The sequence below is a fragment of the Rhipicephalus sanguineus genome, chromosome 2 (assembly GCF_013339695.2).
Source record: "Rhipicephalus sanguineus isolate Rsan-2018 chromosome 2, BIME_Rsan_1.4, whole genome shotgun sequence".
In the NCBI taxonomy this organism is placed as follows: Eukaryota; Metazoa; Arthropoda; class Arachnida; order Ixodida; family Ixodidae; genus Rhipicephalus; species Rhipicephalus sanguineus.
In genome coordinates, this window is record NC_051177.1 from 138,950,710 (window position 1) to 138,968,177 (window position 17,468).

At 48.1% G+C, this 17,468-nt stretch overlaps 2 protein-coding genes across 2 annotated transcripts in view; both read right to left on the reverse strand.

The window, feature by feature from the left end:
- Nucleotides 1-17,468, reverse strand: part of LOC119383707 (calumenin-B-like) — a 583,129-nt gene that overhangs the window by 316,364 nt on the left and 249,297 nt on the right. The window lies entirely within an intron of this gene.
- The window catches only part of LOC119383708 (DNA polymerase delta catalytic subunit), an 86,674-nt gene that overhangs the window by 9,908 nt on the left and 59,298 nt on the right, over nt 1-17,468 (reverse strand). Inside the window, exons 16-17 of the mRNA XM_037651975.2 lie at nt 13,704-13,939; nt 11,910-12,023 (exon numbers count right to left, since the gene is read on the reverse strand). Of these exons, the coding sequence (XP_037507903.1) occupies nt 11,910-12,023; nt 13,704-13,939 (350 nt within the window). The remainder of the gene's footprint in view (nt 1-11,909; nt 12,024-13,703; nt 13,940-17,468) is intronic.

Consider the following 17,468-nt stretch of genomic DNA (forward strand, 5'->3'; position numbering starts at 1 on the left):
GTTAGTAGTAACAAATAAAATGGGCAGTGCAGGACAATAACGGGTATAATGAAACAATAGATATAAGGAAGCAACTTCAGTAGTCCCCTCAACTTTGTTATGAAAGACGGCAGCAATGTCGGGGACTCGACGCCTTTTATTCAGCAGGGCCGCCCGACCAATTCTACGAACGAGGAAGACGCTCCCAGTGATGATGATTACATACAGGTGAAGAAGATGAAGGACGAATGCTGTGAATATTGTGCTCACACTAATTTCTCCCTCGCGCGGAAGCGGCCAACCTGGCCGCTGTTTATGGCGATGCCGTACGTCGTAGGAATGGTTTTAAGCGTGACACATGAACAACCTCCGTGCCACGGCAACGACCATCGGAAGGCATGATAACGGGAGTTACCCGATAGTTCACGGAAGAAGTTTGCTCGGCAACAGCGTAGGGGCCAATAAAACGTGACTGAAACTTATCACATAGGCCAGGAACTCGCGTTGGGGTCCACAGCAATACTTCGCCTCCGGGATTGAACTGAACGATGCGGTGAACGTCATCGTAGCGAGTCTTGCGCTCCTGTTGACTTGCCTCGGTATTGAGGCGGGCGTGGTGGCGACAAGTGGCCAGGCGAGAGATTAAGTGCGCACTCGATAACGCCGACGAGTCCACGGGGACATCAAAAAAGGAGACGTCGAGGGGAGATGTCGGTTGATGGCCATAAACAAGAAAGAAGGGTGAATAGCCCGTGGTGCGCTGCGTTGCGGTATTGTACGCAAAGGTCACGAATGGCAGGATGGTGTCCCAGTTGGTGTGGTCGGCATTAATATACATGGAGATCATATCCGACAGAGTTCGATGAAAGCGCTCTGTGAGGCCATTAGTCTGGGGATGGTAGCTGGAAGTCATCTTATGGATGGTATTACATGCGTCGAGAACGTCTTCGAGTAGTTTCGAGAGAAACGCCTTGCCGCGGTCACTCAAAAGGACGCGCGGCGCGCCATGTCGCAAAAAGATAGCTTCCAGGAAGAAAGTGGCGATGTCCTCCGCTGATCCTGAAGGGAGGGCAGCTGTTTCGGCGTACCTTGTCAAGTGGTCGACTGCAGTGACAATCCATCGCTTGCCGGTGGCTGATATTGGCAGTGGTCCGTAGAGGTCGATGCCAATGACTTCAAATGGAGCGTCAGGACATGGAAGAGGTTGTAGGAGTCCGGCCGGAGATGAAGTGGGTCGTTTGCGGCGCTGGCAGAGCGAGCATGAAGCAACATATCGTGCTACGCAGGTGGAGAGTCCAGGCCAGGCGAAACGACTGCGAATTCGTTCATATGTTTTGTGAAAGCCGAGATGGCCAGCCTTGGGGTCGTCGTGAAATGCTTCTAATATCTGTGCTCTGAGTGAACGAGGAGCGACGGGAACCCAACGCTGTCCTTCAGGATGGAATACAAAGCGGTAGAGGATTGAGTTTTCCATCTTGAAGTTCTGCAACTGGCGACGGGCGCGGGCGTTGGGAGGACGAGACGAGCCGTGAAGGCGTTGCATAATGGAGTGGCAGTAAGCGTCGCTGCGTTGACGAGACGCGAACGTCTCGTTGCGGAAAGAAGGAAGCACGTTCAGAGCGGCGAGCGAATGGACTGAAGAAGACGCGTTGACTGGGTCGCTCACGGATGACGACAGGCCGGGTATGTTTGACGACGGAGGTAATGGACAACGGCTAAGGGCATCTGCATCATTGTGTTTCTTGCCAGATTTGTACGTAACGTCGAAGTCGTATTCTTGAAGACGAAGTATCCAGCGACCGAGACGTCCAGACAAATTCTTTAACGTCGACAACCAGCACAAAGCATGGTGGTCAGTCACGACGGTAAAGTGGCGGCCGTGGAGGTAAGGTCGAAATTTCTGAATGGCCCAGACAACGGCGAGACACTCCTGCTCAGTGATGGTGTAGTTTTTCTCGGCTGATGTGAGGGCACGACTTGCGTATGCGATCACGCGTTCGCCAGAACGCTCATGTCGTTGCAATAGAACAGCGCCGAGTCCATGACCGCTGGCATCAGTATGGAGGAGAGTGGGTGCGGTGTCATCGAAGTGACAAAGCACTGGCTCTGACGTGAGGGCACCTTTCAAGGTGTCAAAAGCCATTTGGCACTCGTCCGAACATACGTATGACGTTCCCGAAGAAAGGAGTTGGTGAAGCGGTGCGGCAATGGTGGCGAAGTCGCGTATAAAGCGCCGGAAGTAAGAGGCGAGGCCAAGAAAGCTGCGGAGCTCTTTGGAGCGATGAGGCGTCGGGAAGCGAAGAACAGCGGCAATCTTGTCGGGATCAGGCCGAATGCCGTCTTTGCTGACGAGGTGTCCCAATACCTTAATACTTTTGCTTGCAAAGCGGCACTTTTTGGTATTCAGCTGGAGACCAGCAGCTGCGAGGCATGCCAGAACTTCGTCTAGGCGCTGCAGGTGTTGTTCGAATGTGGAAGAAAATATCACTATGTCGTCGAGGTAACATAAGCACCTCTTCCACTTAAGGCCCCGCAGTACAGTGTCCATCATTCGTTCAAAAGTTGCTGGCGCATTGCAGAGGCCGAAAGGCATGACGTTGAATTCGTAAAGTCCGTCGGGTGTGGCAAAGGCAGTTTTTTCCTTGTCGTCCTCGTGCATGGGAATTTGCCAGTAACCCGAGCGTAGGTCAAGGCTGGAAAAATATTCCGCTCCTTGCAAGGAATCTAAAGCATCATCAATGCGAGGCAGGGGATACACATCTTTTCTGGTTATCTTGTTCAAGGCACGGTAGTCAACGCAGAATCGCACCGAGCCGTCTTTCTTGCGCACAAGAACGACAGGAGACGACCAAGGGCTTGCGGAGGGGCGGATGATATTTTGCTTGAGCATATCGGCAACGTGCTTGTCGATGATCTCGCGTTCGCTAGAAGAGACACAGTAGGGTCGGCGGCGGACAATAGAAGTTCCATCGGTGTGTATACGATGGGCTGCCGCCAATGTCTGCCCTAGAATAGGGGAGTGTACGTCGAAAAAAGTGATATGCTTCGACAACAACGCCAGTAGTTCGGCTGCTTGCGGCGGAGTCAAATCCGTGCTTATTGAATTGGCGAGAGTCGTAGCAAGAGTAGCATCCGTTGGTGAGCGTGGTTCCGCCCCACTAGTATTCGCAGCCACTACAGAGACAGGTTGTGTGTCCACGCCGCAAACTACAACAGCGCCTTCACGAAGCAGAATCGGCTCATTTGTGACATTGAGTACAGCGAGGAAGGCGGTGCCATTGGTGAAGCGAACAAGACTCGATGATAGTGCAATTCCTTTGGATATATAACGGGCTATTGGAGCGACTAGAACGTCACCGTGGTCAATGAAGTCTGAAGCAACCGTAAGAACGTGTTCGTGGCCAGGTGGCACCACGGAATCTTTGACGGTTCGTAGGCGATGGCGTGACCAATCTTCCGCGTCGGTAGCATCAGTCTCTTGCATATGTACGAGGCGTTGTCGACAAGAGATGGAAGCGGCAGCATCAGAAAGAAAGTCCCATCCCAAAATAAGCATATAAGCGCAGGAGGTCAACACGGCGAACTGAATATGGTGCTTGATCCCTTCAATGAAAACTCGAACGGTGCACTGTGCTGATGGCCGTATCGTAAAGTCATTTGCGCTACGTAAGGGAGTGCCATTATAAGGTGTAGTAACCTTACGGAGACGACGACACAAATCAGCATGAATTACAGAAATAGCGGCCCCCGTGTCCACCAATGCGTGAATAGGCACCCCTTCAGCATACACTAATAACAAATTGGCCGGGCCCTCTGGAGGTGTTGGTGTTTGTCCGAGCGATGCAGCTTTCCCTCCAAAAACTGCACCAGCTAGTTTTCCGAGCGGTATTCAGAGATAGGGACGACCGGTCGTAGAGGTGATGTTGAGCGTCGCAGAGGGGACGGGGACCGGTGACGTCCTGAGCGGTAGTTTCGAGGTGCGTCGGCTGAAGAAGACGGGGAGAGGGAACGTGTTGAAGGACGGCGCTGGTACTGGTTAGGAGGGGACGTCGAATCTCTTTCGTATACGTCGTAGCCGCGGCGTTCGTCCTGCTGGCGTTTGCGACAATATCGGGAAATATGGCCTCGAATGCCACAATAATAACATATCGGGCGAGACGAGCGCCAGGGGGCGTAGAAGGCAGGAGTAGGTGGGACAGGTGGACGTGGCGCAAATGCTGCTAAGTTGGTCTGAGCAGGAACAGGATGCACGCTTTGAGCCAAGGAAGGTTGCATGGCAGCGATTTGCGCATATGTCGGGGGCGGAGGTGGTGGCGTCTGAATGTCAGACGTGAGAGCGCAAGCCATGTAGGACAGCTCCTCTTTGATGATGTCGCGCAGACCAGTAGACAAAGAGCGAGGCTGTGGGGCTGGCGGACATGACAGTCCTTGCGCTTGAAGCTCCTCGCGAATCAGAGTGCGAATCAACGCACGCAAATCCGCATCCGAGGAAGGACGAATGTCACAGGCGTCGGGTTGCAATCGGATAGCTTGTAGTTCATCGAGATGTTGGCAAGTCGTGATGACATCCTCGACGGTGCTGGGGTTTTGACGGCCAGAGCGTTGAACGCGACGTGGCCTATCCCTTTGAGGACGTGTCGAAACCCGATCAGCCTCTGTCATAGCCGAGTCCACGCGACGGCAAAGGGCAAGGACGTCCTCGATGTACGAGGTGTACGTCTCTCCTGGATGTTGTACGCGGCCGTCGAGCTTCCTCTTCGAGACTTCAGAATGGATGTTTGGGGTCCCGAAAATCCTCCGAATTTGTTGAGCGAAGGTAGGCCAGTCAGGGAAGCTGCCCTCGTGGTTAAAAAACCACGTTTGCTACGTCGGACAGATAGAAGGCGACGTGACGAAGTTTTTGAGGTGCGTCCCATTGGTTGTACACACTGGTCATGTCATGTCATATTCTTTGAGCCATACTTCGACATCGTCGCGTGGGAGACCGGAGAAGATGGGTGGGTCCCGCTGCCGAGCGGTGACGGTCCATGCGGGGGCGGGTGGTTGGACGGGGTTCGCGGATGGTCCAGGCAGCGTGTCTTGGGCCATGACAGCGGGTACGCTGAGCAAACGACGACCTGAACGAAGCTCCAGGGAACTCGACGTTGTAGAGGACTTGAGGATCGAAAGCAGCCTCCACCACTCTGAAAGACGGCAGCAATGTCGGGGACTCGACGCCTTTTATTCAGCAGGGCCGCCCGACCAATTCTACGAACGAGGAAGACGCTCCCAGTGATGATGATTACATACAGGTGAAGAAGATGAAGGACGAATGCTGTGAATATTGTGCTCACAGTTATAACAAGGCTCGAGTGTGGAACAATTTCCGGCCCCTCGTGTAATACCTCTTCACTGGGGCATTTGAGGTATACTCAATACAGTAGACTCCCGGTGATACAAAACCGGCTGATATTGCAGTCTGATACAAATTCGCAAAATTCACCGGCCAAATTCTATTGTGTCTAATCAGCCAAAATTCGGATGTTCCAAACACTTTTTTGCGTCGCAACAGGTGATACAAACTTTGGTACCAAAACTGTCAAGTGACGGCTGAAAGCAGCATGCTCTGGAAGCTTCGAAAGTATGCTAGCGGCCAGCGCACACCCAGTCAAAACTGTGGTTATTGTTTGCCACAACTGCTGCAAACGAAACCGCGGTCGCTATCGATACAATCATGTATGGTGACGACGAAACTCCGAAAATACATGCGCATCCTACGCTCACCGCGTCCAAGTGATGCTGCTTGCTGCAACAACTGCGGACAAAACCGCAAAAGACGCAATCCTAGATAGCAGTGACATAGTTCTGAAGGTACGCGCGCGGCCCATGCACACGGATTGGAAACAGAGCTACCGTTTGCCGCAACCACAGCACATGAAACCGTGGTTGCTGTTGACCCGATAACGGTATGGCACCAACGAAACTGACGAAACTCCAAAAGTGCACGCACATCCAGAGCTCACCGAGTCAAAGCGATGCTGCTTGCTGCAACCACTGCGGACAAAACTGCGAAGTACGTGAGCACAGATAGCAACAATGTAGTTCTGAAGGTACGTGCCTGGCCTGCGCACACGGCTTGAAAATAGAACTACCATTTGCTACAACCACAGCGCACGAAACCGCAGTTGCAGTTGACACGATTCACGGTATGGCGATAACGAAACTGACGAAACTCCAAAGTGCACGCACATCCAAAGCTCACTGAGTCAAAACAAAGCTGCTTTCCACAACGACAGCAGACACGGTCATAGATAGCAATGACATGGTTTTGAAGGCACGTGTGTGGCCAGCACACACGGATTGAAAACAGAACAATCGTTTGATGCAACCGCTGCGCACGAAACTGCACTCGCTATCGAAGCGACTGAGAGTGACTAAACAGCTCCTAAGTTACGCGGCTAACGCAGCGTTAGATTAAAGGCAATAAAATCGTAAAAAGACACGAAGCATTTCGGTATTCCTGTCGATCGCTTATGACTACAATGGAACCTCGATTATACGTCCCCTGGTTTTGCAATGACCCGCACTTCACGATGAATTGGTTTGGTCCCGGCAAAACACCGACAGAAATAATGTAGTAAAACCTTGCTTATACGACGCAATTTTAGGCCGACCCTGCATCTTACGAAGACATTACGATTCCGCCCGAGAGAAAAAATCACCTTCTTTACTCGAATCAAACGGCAACCTAATATTCGCAAGTCCAAAATAAGAGCTTACATAACGTATAGAATTGCACAGCGCGGAATACAGGACGAAACACTTGAAGAAGCACACACAGACAGTGCTGTCTCTAAAGTGAGGTTTATTGTACGTACATGACACATGCGCAAAGAAAATAATTATGAGCAAAAGAAAGGAAAAAAAACAAGAACCTCGATCTGTTTACCATCTCCACGTGACTTTCAGGAATTGAACTTCTTTGTCACTTAAGGTGATAGAAGGCTGGCTGATACACTGCTCTCTATATTTGTTAATGTGGTATGTCTCTAGGACAAGTCTTTTGTTCATGTTACTGTGCCTATCTATCACTTCCGTGTTGTTAAACAGTGGCTTGCATTGATACTGCGTTCAATGAACAACCAAGCAGCGCCGTCCGTGTGTGCTTCTTCAAGTGTTTCGTCCTGTATTCCGCGCTGTGCAATTCCATACGTTATGAATCAAAACCAACTAGCCCGACTTTCTGTTTCATTATAAGAACTTAAGTTACCCTATGTTGACGATTAGAAAAGTAGATAGAGTTAGACAGTACGAATTCTTAGAATGAAAAATTTATTCTCCTAGCAGTTCATGTGCTTCAGTGATTTAGTTTCCCTGGCTTTAAGATCACTTCTGGATACGCCTCGATCGTGTGCGTATCCAGTGTAGATACCTAGGCAAGCTCTATCCCCATGAAGTAGCTTCAGCTGGCCGGAAAGCACATCTTTGAGATCCAGATATTTCAGCGTTTTCACTCTGTGAAAACTTTTCCTAGTCGACATACAGCTCATCTCCTGCCTCTGTTTGCGGCACTCGCAGTCACAGGCCTCCAGCTTGCAAAAGGACGTGACACCGCTATTTTCACCATGCGAAATAACTTTCGCTTGACGTGAACATTCATAATAACTATGGATATTACTAGTAGCACTTCACAAAGGAATAAATACGACACCCACAGCTCAGTCGCGCACGAAAGCATCCCACGCAAACTCGTGCTGACGGCGATGACACTGCGTCTGACTCTTCTGACGGGAGGCCAACGCGGTTTCGGTTTCCTTTTCACGAGCAGACAATTTCTGACCTCCATTTATCGGGAGAAAGATGCGCATTAGATTCGATTTTTTTAAATTGAGAATAATGATTCACTCACACCTCCTTCAACTAAATAATGCTGCCATTAGCTGCCATTTTCAAAAATTTAATCTACCTTCCTTGGAGAAACACAGGGCCATGCCGTGGGCTTATTCAGGCGGTCTGTACCCGTTTTTTTGGGCAAGGCTGAGTGCCGCTGCCTATATGCTTAGTTTTTAGATTACACTCAAACCTCGATATAACGAACATGGATATAACGAACTATCGGTTATAACGAAGTAAATGAAGAATAGTCTTGTAACTGATACAGTGTTACAAATAAACGTTTATAACGAATTTTCGGATATAACGAAGTTATTTTCATGGCTGATGTGACTTTGTTATAATGAGGTTTGAGTGTATACGACGCCTGGATTATACGACAGTTTTGCGTGGTCCCCTCAAAGTCGTATAATCGAGGTTCTACTGTATATGGTGAAGCTGTCTTTGGCACTTAGTTTTCAGTTGGCCTCAAACGAAGCTCTGATGTGTGCGTTCACAGTAGCCAGCTGTGCCGTCCCTTAATACAGCAAAAGCTGTTATCAGATCACAACAACAGCCGATTTTGGCGCCGTAATTGTCCGCCGTCACCGCCTGTGTCCGTAACCGCTATCATGCGAAATAAGAAAAAATGAGATGAGAAAAAAATTGCTAGGATCGGATGGCATTTGAACCCAGGCCGTCTGCGTTACAGTCGAGTATTCTACCACAGAGCCACGGCAGTGCTTGAAACTTCTTCGCAAAAAGACCCTATACAGGTGTTATGTCGGGCGGGGAATTGTATTAACATATGTAATGTAGCATGGTAGAACAGTAAAATAACAACCAGGTGTCACACAATGCGAATAATGCAATGAGTGGGTCGTTGAATTCTTCCAACTCATTACAAAGGGCTCAGACATAATTCTTCATCGTCATCAGCCACAGAACAAAGTGCACATAATGCCTCAAAGATATGTAGCGAGTACCACGCACCTCCACAGAATGATGAATAATGGCTTAATGGATGCTTCCCTGTTTCATAAAAATTACTATGATTTATGGCATAGTGGGTACCTCGCACGTGTAATTGTATTAGTTGCCCCGAGGGAGTCTACAACAGGCTCTAGAAAGGCTGCTCTTCCAGCTTTCGCTGTAACTGTACTGCGTGTTCCACGCAGGCCTGGCAATTGTTGCTGCTTTCATGTGTGTCCGAGAAAGACATGTGCGAGTTCTTTCGACATGAATAAATGTTTTGTGCCTATATCGTGGCATAAAAAAGGACTTTGCTAGTTTTTTGGCAATATGATATTTTGGGTGATACGAATACCGTATTTACTCGCATAATTTGCGCACTTTTTTTCGCGAATTTGGAGCTCCAGAAAGGGGGTGCGCAAATTACGCGGAGATTTCACGAGCACATCTGAAATAATGCACAATATATAGTCCTAACACGCGCGATATAATACATTAAAGAAGAAAATAAATTATAGCGCAAACGAAGGGTTTTTAACAGAATTAGCACGTACTTTAACCAGCCAGATTCGCTCATGCACGGTCTAGTCAGAATCACTGGTTGAGAAGTCCGACTGAGAATCATCGCCGCGGCCGCTGTCACCGCCCTCCCAAAGTGCGTCGTCCTTGGTTCCGTCGAGTGCGTTGAGGCGTCTTCTTGAAGCTCTTGGCGACAATGCTGGGAGTAACGAGGTGCCACGGCACGGCGATACCGGTGGGCCTAAGCTCTCGTACATATTTGAAAAGGCATTCTTCAACGGCAGGAAACTTTCCATGCTTCGGTCGATCCTCGGAACGGTCTCCTTCCCGGTCTTGTATTAAAAAGCGAACTCTTCTGCAGCACGGTTCCCGTTTCCTTAGGCAAATTCTATAACAGTGAGCTTGAATTTTGCCGAATAGTTATTGTAGCCCAGCGCAAGAGAACAGTGAAAACGCAACTGGCTGATCGCAAAACCTAAACTTCCGAAATCAACGAAGGCTGCGTTGCAGCGCGGACGGCGCGGACGCAGAGGAGGAGAGTCAGCGAGGGGAAATGTTGGCGCGACGGACGGCGCGACTGGCCCTCGCACGCCTCCGATGCAGAAGGTAGTCCGTGCCGTGTCGCGTGCATGCATTCTCACGGCGGGAGAACGCTCGAACAGTTGCGACAACCCGTGAACAGTGTTTGGGTGTTTGGGTACGGTTGGTACGGTCTCGGCGGTTTCCGGAGAATAGAACGAAGTAATCGGAAGAAGGGACTTCGCACCACTTCGCACTCGCGGCCTGTCTTGTGTATGACTGCGCTCGCCTGCTTGGTGAGGGCCGCGGGGGCGCGGCCGTTCAAAGTTTCCCCGTGCGCGCGGGCCGGCGAGCTGGCTCGAGCGGCGGGGCGGGGAGCGCAAAATATGCGAGTAAATATTTCTTTTTAGCAAAGCTGGCTAAATATTAGGGGTGCGCAAATTATGCGAGGGCGCAAATTATGCGGGTAAATACGGTACTTCCACTCACCCTTGAGGTTCGTATCACTGAGATTCTATTGTAAGTAAACATGTCGGAACATAGAACTGTCTACCATACAAGTGCGCTTTTTATTAATAAACATTTGTATTGATCATTAGTTAGAAACAACTTGCTAAAACGGTACATGTAAGTTATATATGAAGCATTATTTTGGAACAAACAGATCAGTCGAATCACGAGTAACTGTATTTGTAGGTGCCTTGAATTCTTACACGAGACACGAGCCTAACTGATGCAAATAAAGCCTGATTTGTGTACTAGAAGTAGCGGCCAACAGCAATTAAGCTGTAGGAGCATTGCAACCAAATATAATTCTTTGAGTAATTGCACGTGTTGTACAGCATTTGCAAATTGTGCGCCAGCTAACAAGTTATGTACGCTAACAAACAGTCTTCTTCTAAGAAAAGGTGAAAGACAGAATAGAGCAAAAAATTCAATATGCTGAAAAGGCCGCAACACAGTTTGAGCAAAATTCCTTGCTGGGTTAATTGCTCAACATAAAACAAATAGCATGAAAATTAAAAATAAATGAGGTGAGAAGACAGCAGTACACACCTACACTCTCACTTCAATGCATCGGGAATTTCAACCGAATTAACCAGCATGTTGCTAGATGCCTTGAACTGATGAGAATTTTGTACCCTTAGGGCAAGACAGATAATTGTTCATTTTTTGTTAATAATGAGGCTTTGCCATAGTATTTAACCATGCTCATAAGATCCATGACACCTTCAACATTCGGTGTTAGAAGGTCTGCCCATGCGTAAGCGCACCTTCAGTTTCCGGAACAGCAAGACCACACTTGTCATTGAATGAAAGGCTTTTCTTTTGCATAGATATTTTTGATGCACTTCAACATGGCCCACCACCTTGCACATTACCTTAACACTGTATAAGCCAGCATGCTAGTTGTTTCTCTAGATGCATCGAATACCTCTAACTGCTTTGATGAGAAACAACTGAACACGAAATGGCACTAGAGCCAACGTTTTAACAAGTGGACATGACTTTGTCAAGGAAGCAGCAGTTGCTGCTTTGACGAAGACAAGTCCACTGTCGAAATGTTGGCTCCAGCGGTATTCCCTGTTCAACGATTTCTCATCAGTTGCAAGCCTCCATCTTCCCCTAAACTTCTTTATTGCTTGGATTTCGAACTGTTTTGTGTGTTGTTAGAGGTCACTGCTCAAATGTTGGGGGATGACAATACGTCAAGCTGCTTGATCGAATGCTTTGTTACACCACTCAACGTACACTGTTCTGTCATTCTTTCCTGTTCACATTAGTGCATTTTTGGCCATCTCGCAACGAGTGCTTTCATTTATTGCAAGAATTGTGCCTTGTGTACTCGTGCAGCCACCAGGCTTTTCGTGCAATTACGCCAAAATTACTTCCAAATTAAAAAGCTTCCTCTGTTTGAATCTCACAACAATTACATAGGCTCAGCACTGAAGCATATTTGTATTCGTGGACACATTACATTGGTGCAAAGATATCAGAGCCCAACCTGCCTGCAGAAACCTCACATGTCCTAGTCACAAGAAAAGACGTTTTGCATGGGTGGTACGCACTTTGGTCTTCCAGTACGGCTCGGCAACCAATGCAGGTGCTCTTCTTCTTTGTGAAGGCTGCCAGGGCACCAACCTTGGAATGCACCACAGTCTTCGTGCGCGTGTGGTCACCATCTGCGAGACAGGGCAGGCGAAACACGAAAAGGAAGCTGCCGGCTCAGCTGAAAATGTAGTGGCGTAACAACTATGCGTACTTTCCTAGCGTACAATGCATGCTCGAAGACTGAACCTTCCCATTTTACCAAAACTGGAGGCTCTTTTCCAAACATTCGAAAGGACTTCATCTAACGGAAAAAAATCCAACAGTGTAACATGCATTTCTTGGCAATATCAGTACAGCTTTGCTGTTTTCTGCCCTTGCATTTTATTTTTTCACAGCTTTACACTTGCAGTCATGAAAACAGTACCAGCACTGTGCATTTCAGAAGCTTCTACAATGGTTTCAGGATCTTAGTGGACACAAATGGTCACACACATGTGCATGAACACATACACCAAGGTAGAATGGCAGAATTTTCAGCCTGTGCCTCAAGCAACCATCATGCCTTCGTTCTTTCCCGATGCTTATCTGCAAAACGTCGCCAGAATTGCGCGGAAGTCGGAATCCTTGATCAAATGAACACTGCGATTCTAGAAAAGGTGGAAGACCTTTTGTGGCACATTTTGGCGTCGGCAAGTTCAGCGGCGCTGTAAACTTTTATGGCACAGACGTTAACATGGGACGCGGGGTACACATTAACCGGTAGGCATAGGATGAACCACTACGCCTTAAGCGGTCAGAGAATGTGTTAGGCTCTATGAGACTCAGTTGTGGATTCGTCGCAACTACGTTTTAAAGTAGTTGCGACGACTAGTACGTTAAAAGCGGGTACATATTAACGAGGTTTGACTATAACCAATAACCAATACCGGGGGGGGGGGGGGGGGGGGGGGCTTGCCGTTGCACTGTAAAAAACTGGGTCCAGAAAAATTGGTTGTCAGTCCCTTTAGCAACTCCATGTAGACCCAGCTGTTCCATGTGTAGGTGCTGCGGTTGCCACTGCCACTCGAAAAAAAAAACCCTTAAAGGAGGACTGACACAAATTTAAAAAATTTTTGGATTGTTGCTAATAAAAAAGTACTGGTGTCGAGAAACCTAAAACTAGTATTGTGGTGCCTGGGAATGCGTCGTATATATTTTAATTACCGCTTCCTTAAAAAGACACTTTCGGTTTCTATATCGAGGGGGCGGCTTCTCAGTGACGTTTCATAGCAGTGCGACGTCACGGGGATACAGAAACTCGCGAAGTACTAGCGGCAAATCCGTCATCTACTAGTGGTGCACATAAACAGCGATGAGTGAATTGTCGTCCAGTGACCCTTACAGTGATTTCTACGATTTAGGCTGCATGCAGGAGGCAGAACTCGCAAACTCGGGGGAACTGTCTTGACTCGTCGGGATAATGTCCATTGCAGTGGGGCTGACTTGCAGATGCTCAGTGATGAAAACTTCAAAGCTAAATTAAAATATTTTATACGTGTTCTCCGACTCCGGTGCATCAAAAGCGTTGACACAGCATACCAAGGAAATGAAAAATGTCCCTTTTGCGATGGCTCAAAAACATGTCAGTACTCCTTTAACGATTGAAGCAGGAGCCGGATAAGACTGAAACACCGGAACTTCCCAAACAAAAATTTCTGCTCATTTCCATAGAGCCGAAAGAACTACCACAAATAAACAGCCGAGAAACTTGCAGTTATACACATCCATGCACCATGGAAGTGAGAACAACTGTCACTGTCAGGTTCACTCACGCAACAGCACGGACTCTGCCTTGGATTCACCCAGGATGGGCTCAAAGATGCGCAGCAGGGGCTTGCTCAGCTGGTTCTCCAGGTAGTACTGCGTGTCAATGGGCACACTGTGCTCCAGCACGTACATCGGGTCCTCCGACTTGAGGTACGCGGCCGTGCCCTTGGACGCCGCCACAATCACGTACGGCACACGGTCGCCCAGGTTTGGAGCACTGCCAGCGTCTCGCTTGCGCATCCTGTGTGGAGAGGAAAGATTTCCGGATATTACAAATGAACGAAAAAAAAGAAAAAAAAAACATTACAAAAACTAAGAAGTATATCCCAAAATTCTTTAACAATAGAAAATTATTCAACAATATAGCATTACACAAAGGTGCCACATTCAGTAGTCACGCATATAATTTGCGCACTTGTTTCCTTATTTAGGGACTTCAGCGAACGGCTTTCATGACTGAAAGCTGCTCATCACAGGTCAAGAATGAACATTTTCTCACTGTTTCGCACAATAAATGCTTATTCCTCCTTTTCAAGAAGGGGACGAACAAATTATGTGAAAATTCTGTAAATACGTCTTCAGTAACATCTACTAAAGTATGATGGTATGTAAGATATTGTCTTTACTTGATTTTAACCAAAAAATCTGCAGAGTATAACAAAAAAAATTCCGAAAGTCGCAGCTACTGATCATAAGCACAGTGAAAAACCCCCAGACAAAGTGTCGGACCATTTCAGAATGCTATGCCCCACAGCAAAACTTCATTAATATGTACCTGCTGGGAACACATACAGTCAAATCTCGTTACAACGAACACCACATTAACGAACATTTCAAATTAACGAACTTTTAAGAAATCCCGTGCCGACTGCTTATAGTTTCAATGTAAAAATATTTCACTACTACGAACTTCAGAATAACGAACATTTCAGAATAACGACTGTTATTTAATTACCGTGTAATCTTAACAACACCTCAGTACTACGAACTTATATCCCGAAATGCGAGGATTCTTCGATTTCAGTGTGTCGGTCATGGCAGTCGAAGCTGTAAGGTAGCAGATGACGCAGCACGAAGAGCGGATGCCCTCCTGAGATGGCACGGGAGGAGAAAGACGCGGGCGGAGAACTTTTTTTTTTTCCCCTTCGTTGCGGAATGGTTGCGGAGGCGACAACGCATCAGGTTTTGTAAAGGCCCAACTGCATGCATAGCGCGCGGCTTTCGAGCGAAGGCGGCTGCGACAAACGGGCTCCGTCGCGCTGCTCGATTGAAAACTATTGCGCGCACGCAGGCAAATTACGAAAAAGAATTACAGAGTAGATGAATGACAACATGCCAAATTTATTAATGTCTTGTTTGAGATAAAGATGCCATAAAAGCGTTTTGGGACTTCCTTTTTTCGCAATCTTATGTTTAACCGCGGCAGTAGTATCTGCTGTGATCCCATGGGGCGCCCGGAAGCGTACGCTGCCTACGCTACGTCGCACTTTGCAAACTGCGTTATGTTGGGGTTAGTCCACGAGGCGCATCTCGACAACGTTTCCTCTTGCTGTCATAGAACGTTTAAGAAAAGCCGCAGCGCCTCACATCGTTGCTTCGCAGGGAGAAGGGCTACGTCACACGACGACGATGTTGACATTGCAGCAAGCTACCACCAATGCAGCAAGCTACCACCGAAACATCAAAACGAACCGTCGATCATAAATAACGACAAAATACGGCCGCTGCCTCGCTCTCCGCGTGAGATGGGGCTGTAAAGAAGGTAGTCTATAACTTGCATTCCTTGAAGTACGCGCCGATTGGAAGCATCACGAGCAAATTGCAACCGAAGCAAGGGTCAGAGATGCTGCCATGTTGTTGGATATCGTCATGCTCACTTCCGGGCGACAAGCGATGTTTTCTGGCTTTCCAGAAACCTGGGATGCCTTTCGTGCTTTTCGTGCTTGGCCAGTGGTCAGAACGACGGTCCGTTCGCGTTATCAGCGCGATCAGCCAGCCGTGTGGAATCGGAAATAGCATCGTTTCGCGATTGCACCCCTGCGACAAGCGACGGCGATGGATGGCCCTCCGCGACAGCAAATCCTGTCGGCCGTCGCTCAAAACTCGCGTGCATGCAGTTGGGCCTTAAAGGATTGCAGCGATGACATGGACGACGATGTCACGGTAGCACCCGAAGATCGCGACGAGTCCCTGTCGGCCACAGATGCGTTGGACTACTTGAGGAAACTCCGCATATTCATAGAAAAAAGCGGAACAGCGACCGAAGCGGCGGATAAAAATGCGGACGGTCTAGAATCGTTCGTGACGCAGAGTTTGTGCTGCACCCGTCAAAAAACGATCACGGACTATTTCAAATAAACGTGCCTTGTCTGACGTTCACGTGTGCATTGTTGTGAGAAACGAGTTCAAGGACGTACCGTTGCAAAGGTAGGACGTTTGTGTTACTGAAAATCTATTGTTATGGTAAATTTTTGGGCTTTCACTATAACGACCTTTCAGAATACCGAACATTTTTCGCGGTCCCCTCAAGTTCGTTATACCGAGATTTCACTGTATTATAGCTACAGTAAAAGCTTGTTAAGTAACCCCTTATTCCTTCAAATTTTGGGGCAATTCGAACCAAGTGGCACAATCCAGCTGTGCTCAATGGAGCCCCATGTATTGAGAAGCTTGTTAGTTCGAACACTAATTGTGTTTGCTACGAAGAATTCGAACTGTGTGCTGCTGTAAATATAGCTCATGGTCACTGTTCTCGTGAGGTGATGGCTGGTGCGGCGTACTTGTTACTATCATCATCATTGCTGCACTTAGCAGCCGAATCTAAAGGAGAAAGCCCATTCAACGTCAACACTGATGTTTGCAGTGGCATGGTAGAGGCAACGGGAGCACCACACCTGTCGCAACAACCGAGCCAGAAACTTTGGAAGCAGCACCATTATTTCTTTGTTGCTTGTGTGGTGGGACGTGTCTGTCACAGTAGCTGCATGCGTGCCGACATTTCATGACCATGTGGCAAGTACGGCGTTGCTAGAACATTGAAAGAAAAAAATGGAGATTCTGCAAAAGGTAGACAAAGGAAAGCAGAACAAGAATGAAATAGCCAAGAAGCACAACATCCTGACAGGCGTGATGTCCACGTACAGCAATCCCTCGTTACAATGAAGCCAGCGGGACGACGAAAAAATTCGTTATAAGCGGTATTTCGATGTACGCTACCACTCGAGAAAAGCTAAAGCAGTCGGGCTTTAATTGCGCTACAACTGCGATGAAGTCAAAACACAATATATTCAGCGAAGCAGAACTTTATTCAGGTGCAAAAAAAGCACTCTGAATAATACAATCACATGGCCAATCACACAGCGCACCCCATGGAATGCTACGGCGCAAGTCAGCCCACGGTCTTTTGGCCGCTTTTCAGCATCCAAGAAACCACGGTTTTCTAGCGTAGCAAAGCACCAGGAAAACCTTATTTTCGAGTATATCCTCTCACGGAGGACACCAGCAATGCGATCACGACCAAGATTAACAGTGCAGGAGCGCCACACTACAGAATTTGACAGCTGCCGTTCGCTCCACCATACAGTCGCCAACCTATTTTCCGCACCTGGCCACGATCAAACCCATGTGTTTAGTATCCGAGCATCGTAACCACTCAGCAACAGCAACGGCAGAGAACGTGTGAAGCGCACGACATCTCGATAACACACTTAACACACCACCAACACGACCACGTGCGGAATGATAACCAGAAAAACAAACATCAAAGAAAA